This window comes from Cebidichthys violaceus, unplaced genomic scaffold (assembly GCF_023349555.1).
Source record: "Cebidichthys violaceus isolate CVI_PGR_0920_01 unplaced genomic scaffold, fCebVio1.0.p SCAF_4, whole genome shotgun sequence".
NCBI classification, from domain to species: domain Eukaryota; kingdom Metazoa; phylum Chordata; class Actinopteri; order Perciformes; family Stichaeidae; genus Cebidichthys; species Cebidichthys violaceus.
Window position 1 is genome coordinate 18937848 of NW_027176594.1, and position 9036 is coordinate 18946883.

General features: G+C 44.3%; 1 protein-coding gene across 1 annotated transcript; it reads right to left on the reverse strand.

Moving 5' to 3' along the window:
• Positions 1-727: 727 nt before the first annotated feature.
• dusp5 (dual specificity phosphatase 5) lies at positions 728-6205 on the reverse strand. Its single transcript, XM_068727259.1, is given in 5 exon segments — positions 728-1379; positions 1381-1526; positions 3667-3885; positions 4594-4734; positions 5698-6205. Coding segments are annotated over 5 exon segments (1131 nt in total). The 5' UTR covers positions 6062-6205; the 3' UTR covers positions 728-1118.
• Between the last annotated feature and the right edge of the window lie 2831 nt (positions 6206-9036).

The following is a 9036-nucleotide window of genomic DNA, read 5'->3' on the forward strand; positions in this document are numbered from 1 at the left end:
GGCAAAGTGGTAGAAAACGATGAGAAAACGATGTTGTTTATCGACAAAGACTGCTATTTACTTATACTCCTCAACACTACACGTTTTATTCTTGAACGTTACTCTGTTTCAAAAATAAATTTCGACTGAAATTCTTCACCTTTGGCTGGTTTTCATTTGTTTCCATTAATAGTTTGTTTAGATTGCACTGGGTTACACTTGACGATGAAGAATCTAGTCATATGTCTGTGTCTGTCTCTGCAGGTGTCACTGTTGCGTCTTCTGCTGTATTTAGACCTGTCCCGGTTTATTGTTGCGAATGGAAACGTCCTGCTTTCAGAAACCTGGATGAGCTATCTGGAAGACTCGGATAGAAACCACGATACTGACATGCAGTGTTTCAATAAAGCTGTATGCCTATTTACTTCCATTTGACTTTCAGTTTTTATTTACCAGTTACATATCCAAATTTGTGGAATTTGAATTATTTTTTTCTGTTGAATTTGAGGATTAAGTGTTCCTTTATGGGTTAGCAGGTTTATCATGTCCCACGTAAACATCATATCCTGGATAAGATCTAAACCAGGATAAAACAGCTTAGAGAAAACAGGATGCTAATGTGCATGTAAACGCTCTCATTGATTTAGTCCGGCAGTAAACGACTGACTACGAAAAGAGTCCACTTTTAATCCCATTTGACTTCCCAGTTAGCCTATAACTCTTCAAACATGATGACGTGACAACAGAGTTATTTTTGTGGTGAAAACATTTATTAAACACATATTAACATCCACATTATTGAAAAAATTCAGACAGACAGACTGTAATTTTCAAATAAATTAGGTTTAAATGCCTGACTGTATTTGTGAATAGGCATGAAATCACAATATCAACCTAAGGCATGTATATTGCAGTTCATCACTGTGACGCGTCGTTTCATTGTAGCAGTTCAGAAGACAGGAGAACAACATCAATGTCTATACCCCATAGTTTTCAAGTCTCATGGAGTGAATACTATTATCTTGACTCTTCTGTTTCTGTCCATCTGCTCGGCTGGTTTCAACACCAGGCACACAGAGACCATTACTTTTTTATTCATTTTTTTTTTCAAGTAAGACTACAAGCAGTCACGGTTCACTTTAAGGCAGTGCAGTTATTGGGCTCAGTTTGAACTGGTGGTGGACCGGGGACTGCAGGCAAGAGGTAGGGAGGGTGAACACGGATGGCTCAAAGTTTTTGGTGTTGAAGGTGGTGTTGAAGTCGTTGGCAAAAAAGGAGGCGGACTCCTGGGCGCAGGGTGTGGCAGGTTCAGGCGTGGCGGCGTGAGCCGGGGCCATGGAGAGGACCTCTGACTCAAACTGCAGCAGCTGACCCATGAAACTGAAGTTGGGTGAGATGACCGGCCCGGCGCTGCTTGATGATGTCGAAGGCCGCATCCAGCCGCAGCTGCTGCGTCCTCATGATGTAGGCCATGCAGATGGTGGGCGAGCGGGAGATGCCTGCTTCGCAGTGGACCAGAACTTTTCCCCCCGATTGCTTCACGTGATCTGGAAGGAGAAGGAGAAGAAGAAGAAGAAGAAGAAGACAAGGTTAATGATCTGTGCTGAGATGGTGGCACCGTTTGACTTTCTTTCTGTGATCATCCACAAAATGATGTGAATCAAAGCTTGCACTATTTTATCTTATTTTTTTTAAAGAAATGCTCATTTCAAAATAAAGGCCATGGTGGTGTGTCAGGTTTTAGTCCTCGTTTTTGTTTGTGTGTCTGTAATTGATCATTTAAAAGTCAAGTTGGTGGAGAGGTTGCAATGAATCAACAGGGAGTTTTGAAACAGTGAATAATAACAAAATGAAAAAAAAAATAATCACATTTTAACAGTGTTAATCATTGTCTACTCCTCACTCCCACGCACTAATTAATGCAAACACTCCGTAGTGTCTTTCTCTCGCACACCGCTCACACTCAGCCCCGTCGGTGCGCCTCGTTGGTAGCGACACAGAAATGTGCGCACGTCTTCTACCAGTTTCAGTTGGACACGCACAAGACACTTGTGAGGCTTATCTGAATCACAGAGTGCAAGCTGCACATGAGACTTTTCTTTCTCCCACACTGCTGTGTGTGTGTGTGTGTGTGTGTGTGTGTGTGTGTGTGTGGGGGTACACTGTACAAGTGTCACTTGCGACACATTTCGAGATTTTGTTCCTAGAACTACTGCAAACACCTACACGTCTCCTTTTCTGTCTGTCTCATGTGCAAATTCAATCTACAGAGAGACACTCGGTTCCACTTAGAAGCCACTGCACACACACACATGTGTCTCTCTCTCTCTCTCTCCTCTCTCTCTCTCTCTCTCTCTCTCTCTCTCTACGCACTAAATAGAAACATTTATAACAATAGAAACACTTCTGTCTGGTCCTGAGAGCCACTGTAGGCGGAGCAGCGATGACTTCTGGCAGCCTCTTTATAAACCGCATGAATGATGGATGAACTCCCCATCTGGAGTGGAGGGTGGCGGGGTCAACAGAAGGAGTGACGGCAGCAGTGGATCAATAATATTTATCGTCTCTTCCTGACTGCGCATCAGTAACCACGTCGAAAGGGTCTCCGATTGGTGATTGATTTCCGTTCGGGGGGGGGGGGTCAGCTGCAGTTTGGTGATTTTTTTGCGTGCACTGCATTTCTAATCGCTTTTGCATGGTTGAAACAGTTTAGTGGCCCTCTCTGAATGTGGGCTAAACCTGCCCCCTGGAACGATTATCGGCCTTATGTAATAATAGACGGGCTGACACCCTAATTGTAGGCTGCGTCCCCCAAACAATGCACAATACCAACAATAGAGCTACCGGCCAGCCAAGCTGCTCGTGGGTGATTTTCGGCCTTGGTTGTGCCTGGCTATAAATAGCCAATAGCACACCATGTACATCTTTTGCTGCTGCTGTTATTATCCGGCACCTCTCTCCTCTCCCACACACTCTCTCTTCCTCAGTGACACATTCATTGCCCCGCTGCCCTCGGCTCCGTCAAGGATTCCCACCTGCGAGCAACCGCCAATATTATGCTCTCTCATTATGTGTCAGTCAGCTGGCTTTTATCCTCCACCCAACCATCATAAACAACTGTGTGTGTGTGTGTGTGTGTGTGTGTGTCAGTCAGGCCCCAACCTCCTCCTCCACCCACCCATTACTAAACTCGGACAGCTCACCCAGTTGTCACGCTGACTGGCCACACCCGGCAGAGTAAGCCATCGAGATTAGGCCTGGGAGGCGATGACGGCATGGGAGTGTCTTTTTCAAGTAAAGATGGGGGAGGAAGGGAGAGAGGGATGAAGGACACCGGAGGGGTGAGAGCAAATCCTGAATGAATGAAAGCGCAGGCCGGCTGGTTATGCTGGTGGAGGATTGAAGGAGGCGATCAAGTTAAACTGATTACAGTTTATAGCCTTCTATTTGTGAATGGTGGCAGGTGAGGGGCTTAGACAAAGGGTAGTTTGTTTGAGGACGCGTTTCAAAAATAAACAGACCTATGGAGAGGAGACTACTTAGGGTGATGTTGCACTATAAATATTCAGAACTTGATGTTTCCAGGAGATGTTTTTTTTTTCTTCCCCGCATTCAGATTCAGACGCAAAGCCAGGAGTGCGAAACCCTCTTGATGGAAAAAAATCGTTTTAATTTCCTCCAACTCACCAATAAAATCTATGGCCTCCTGGAAATGGGAGCTGATGTCGGCCATGTGGCTGTCCTCCACTGGGATCCACTTGTAGTCGTAGTGGCCCTTGGCCGGCTGCAGGTCCCTGCGCGACACGTTGAGCAAGGCTGTGATGTGAAGGTCGCTTAGATAGTCCTGTCTGGAGGCGTGATAGGCACTACCGAGGTAGAGGAAAGGCAGGATCTCCACAGGTTTACCTGAGAGCGAGAGGGAGAACGAGACGTTAGTTCATTCAGATAAGGACTAGAATATACAGAACACGCAGTGTGATTTCACAGCCACCTAACAAGACATAATACTGGACCCAGGAACTCAATGCATCTGCTTTAATCCACCCATAATCCACCCCTGAGAAAAAAGCGTCGGAGCCACAACATCCAAACACCTGTCGGCTCAATAAGCTGCGGAGCAGAACATTACGTCCCGCTGCAGACTAAACGCAAGCAGGGCGGCCGCATGGAGCTGCAAGATGGATGGATTTCCTCTATTGTGTAAACCATTAACGTTGAATAACCCACAATATGCCGACGAGACACAATAGAGCGTTCTCTGAGATGTGAAGCAGCCACATGCTTTCTCTTTGGGCAATGGAGGAGACAGAAGAAAGGTCAGAGATGAAAGAGTGTTTTTCTCTACGGGGTGTCAGCTGGGCATCATGGTCTCAAATACGAGATGTCTGGGGAGCAGTGAAGGTCAGAGAATATCATATGTATGATGAGAAAATGTTTTGATGGGCCAAATATAAGTCTCTCTGATATCAGCAGGACTTGGATGTGCGGGATTTATATTTCATTCTTTATTTTTTGGATAAGGTTAAACATACAAAAATAAAAAAAACTGTCAGTGGATGGACGTGTGGGAGAGTAGGAAGTAGACCTGTGTGTATTGAGAAGGGTGTTTCCGTACCTGATCGTAATCTGGTTTGCGGTGAGAAAGCTTCTCGCTGTTGCTGTTGACTCTTTTCTCGGTTTCAGTTCCGCTCTGGTCGATGGTTTTCACCTCAGTGCAAAGTTCAGGGTATTGAGAGTGGAAGTTCTCGTATCCTCCTGAGAGAAGGGGGAAAACCCGTGAGCAAACACTCATAAATAAGCTTATAATAATTCTGCCTCCCCCCTGACAAACACACACACACATACACATACACACACATACACACACACACACACACACACACACACACACATATACACATAGGCCTAAACGTCTTGTGAAACGGCAGCGTTTATGAAACATGTCTTAGCAGCAGATTATAACATTTATAACCTGATTATAAGCGCCTAATTAATTAGTGGAGCCCTCGTTTGAATGACCGGTAATCCTTTTAACATCCTGGGGACGCAGAGGTGACGGACGGAAATGGAGGTGTTTCAACACATTATCACAACCCCGGGGGTTTTATTTAACTGTAAGAGAAAAGGTTAGGTTGGGGGTTTTTTCTTTCTTTTTCTTTCTTTTTTATCAATGAAAGTCATTGCAACACCAATTTGCCTGAGTTTCTCTCGCACTGACTCATCCGCTCCGTTGACGCACGCAGGACATTCGTCTCTCCAAGAAGTGAGAGAAGAATGTCAGCAGCTTTCAACACAGGCGAGAGGGATAATGAGGGAAATGTGACTTAAATGTATCTTGATTATAAAGAAAAGTACAATAAAATGTAAGAAACACACTTAATATGGACCGACGATGAAGTAGCTCTGAGAAACAAAGTGGACAATAATTTCTTTATGCCTCACTGACTGCGGTTCATGAAAATTTGAATGAATAAAATATGACTTTCTACTACTTTTACGTTTGTGGGGCAGAAAAGACACGAAGTGTGTGTTTTTAAAAGGCCCTCTCATAAAAATGAAAGCTAAAATGTAAAATATTTAAGCTGTAAATCAACGTACTGGCGTTCTTCCATTTATAATCCCTCCTGTTCTTCAGACAACAACTAAACAGACAGACAATCTCTCTTTATTTTTTTCCTTTTCTGGATTAGAAACAGTTTAATTTCACGAAGCTCTCACCTTTGAGGAAACAGATGTTCGCCCCGCTCGCTAGATGAGAGAGAGTGTTTATTACTATTTGTGCTACGCTGTCCTTCTTCAGCTTTTGCCAGTGGGACGTCCGGTCATCCAGAGCTACGATAGCCGATATGCTCCCCTCCCGCAGCCGGAGCAGGGATCTCTCATCCGGGATGACAAAGTGCAGAGGCACCGGCCCTCCTCGGGACCTCCGCACCACCACGGAGTTGAGATTGACATTGTCAGAGCCTCTGATGTTGGAGTTCGTGAAAGAGAGATAAGGTCTGCAATCCACAATAAGGCAGCTCCCGCTCTCCTTCCTGATGATTTTCCTCAGACGCCGGCAGTCTACGCTGGATACTTTCATTTTGAGGAGTTGATGTTATTGCTTCAAGAATTCAAACTGGATTACTCCTAAACGGCGGATACGGGCGAGCGAGGAGTCCCGTGCGCGTCTGTGTCTACATGTCCTCCAAGGGGATCCCGGCCAATCGGTTTTATGTGAACGGGACCTCCGGCGCGTGACGCCACGAACCATATATGGACACCGGCGAGGTGTGATCGCAGCAAGAAGCCCGCCCACATCTATGACTGGCCTGTGACTCCACCCCTAGTCGTGGTAAATAATAACCCTGCCACTGCAGTGTGTTTGATTCAACTATTACTCACTGTGTGTCCTCTGCAGGCGCCTGCTACACACAAGTCCTTTCATTTTCAGCTAATAAACATACAATCCAGAGTGCTTTGATAAGACAGCAAACAATGCTGGACATCCCCTGGACTGAAAAAAAAAGAAAAAAAAGGATGCACAATAACAACACGTAATAGAGATACTATTAGATGCTATTAGATGAAGAACAAAGAAGAGCCTCACACAAATATATCCAGAAGGAAGTGTTACACGAATATAACAGGGATAAAACAGCAAATAGGACTGAAACGAACCCCATTGATTTTGAACATTGATTTATCTGCTGACTCTCGGATTATCCATCGGTACTGAAAACGTCAGAAGATAGTGAAATACAGAGGCAAGCTTAAAATCTTCCCAATTAAGAAGCTTGGGAATGTTTTGCTTTAAACAATTCATTAATTATAGTTGCTGATTATGCCTACATAGGGGCTAATGTTATCCGTCTATCAATTGATTAATCCACTAATTGTTTTAGCTCTATACATTTTTATTATTATTGTGCGTCATACAAACACGCCGCACACCAACGCACGAATGTACACAGCACATGTAAAAACACATCGAGCCCTCGTGATAAACTGCAGGTCTTTCAAGAACAACACTCACATTGATGTAATAGCAAATAGAAATGCTATATAATATGTTATGTTCACATAGTAAGTACCACACACTGAGTACTGTAAATCCCTAAAGGTATTTTTTGTTGTTGTTAAGGCTACTTATGAATATTCTTGCTTGTAGTACTCAGTATTGTGGGGACTTTCAGGGAGAACTCATTGGCTGGACGACAAGTAGCTGACAAAAGCAACCTCTAACTTCCGCTCCCCATGTATAGCCCCGTGAACCGGCCTTATATCCCTCAGCATGTAAGCCTAATCCCCCAAATGAATTAACAGGTTTAAACGTCACACTGCGTGTTCTCACATGACGTGCAGTCGATCCTAACACGCAGTGCAAAACAGTGTTTGGGTGCTGTTAGGATTTACTGTAAATATGTAACTTTAATCCAATCCAGAAAGCAAAGCTTATTCCCTAAAATGTTTATTTTCCCTACATTAACATATTTAAATGAGATTGGCCGAAGCAGCTATTACAGTGGCTCCTGGGACTCTTCGCTCGTTAGATGATTTGACTGTTCATGTGAATCTCTGACCCAAAAATGTACTGACGTTATTCTGGTTTCACTGGTGGAGTTTCCTACCTCAAGTGTGACGAAAGATCGAGGTTCAAAGGTCAAACCATGCTTAAAATGAAGCCTAAACATAGTGTAAACAAAAGGAACTGAAAGCCTCTTTGGTGAACTGAGTCCAACAAATAATGTGTTACATCACGTTGTTTGTGCTGCTTGAATGCGTGGGAATGATAAGTGTGTGTGTGTGTGTGTGTGTGTGTGTGTGTGTGTGGGGGGGGGGGGGGGGGGGGGGGCACTGAACAACAGAGCAGAATTGTGACAAATGGATGGACAGCGAGACATACACAGTGACAGACACAGATGGAAAGAGACCAGACAAAAGAAAACACACAGAAAAAAAAACAGACAGACAGACAGATGCCTGGCAGTGGATGGTGGCTGAGGATTAGAGGGACAGCAGGCAGCGTGTCATATGGTCCAGTCTAATCTGGGTTTGTGACATCATGGCTGATGAGCGGGGAGGCCCACCACCCGTTTCCGAGCCCCCATTTAATTATGGGGTTTGTTAGAGTCAGCAGTAAATAACAACAGTAGACCCAGATGAGCCAGACGAACGAGACGTTCAACGTTTATCTCTAAATATCTGCCCTCCTTTTCCATCTCTCTTTCCTCCCATTCCTCCCCGTCTCCAGCTCTAACATTAATGGTTTGAGGCCAGACACGTCTCTCTAACAGGATGGCCTCAGTATATCAGCGGCTCTGTAGTATCGCTAATATATTTAGGAAGCAGGCAGGCGCTTTTTAAGGCAGCCACAATCCTGCTTGCACAGCGTCCTGCAGTCAGCCGGTCGGCTGTTAGGACTGTTGTCTCGGCCGTAAACCGTGTCAAACGCGGTGTGTTTCGCAAAGCGTGTCATCTGTGTGGTGATGTCATCGGGTCACAAGTGCAACAGGTCAATTTGGGTTTATTTTGAATATATTTGGGTTTTGGACCGACGTCACTGTGGGCTCTGGGAACAAATGATGGCCATTTTTTTTTTTTTTTTATCTTTGCTGACATTCTGTATAGGCCAAACGAGTCGATTCATCAATGATGAAAATAATGATTAGCTGCAGCCTTGAAGAGAAGAAAGTACCGTTAAACATGTGAGCCTCATGTGATCCTCGGTATAGATTCAGGTCAGCTTAGTACTCAAAATAGTATTTTTTTTTTTTTTTTTATGTTAACCACTGATTAAACTGTGGATTATATCCACATTCTGTGGGAATGTATGCAACATATATCAATTCCACATCATGTACTGAGGTGATCTTACGTAATTATTTCATCTACTTCACAGCATCACGGGCTGTTGTTTTCACCTGCGCTACTGTTCTCATCAACACAACATGAAAGAACGGTTCTCACTCCTCAAGGGAATGAAAATAACAGCAGGATGGATGAGTTTGAGAATGTTCACAAAAAGGAGCACAGATGCAAAAAAGCGTTAGTAATGTCAGTAATATGTGACGATTA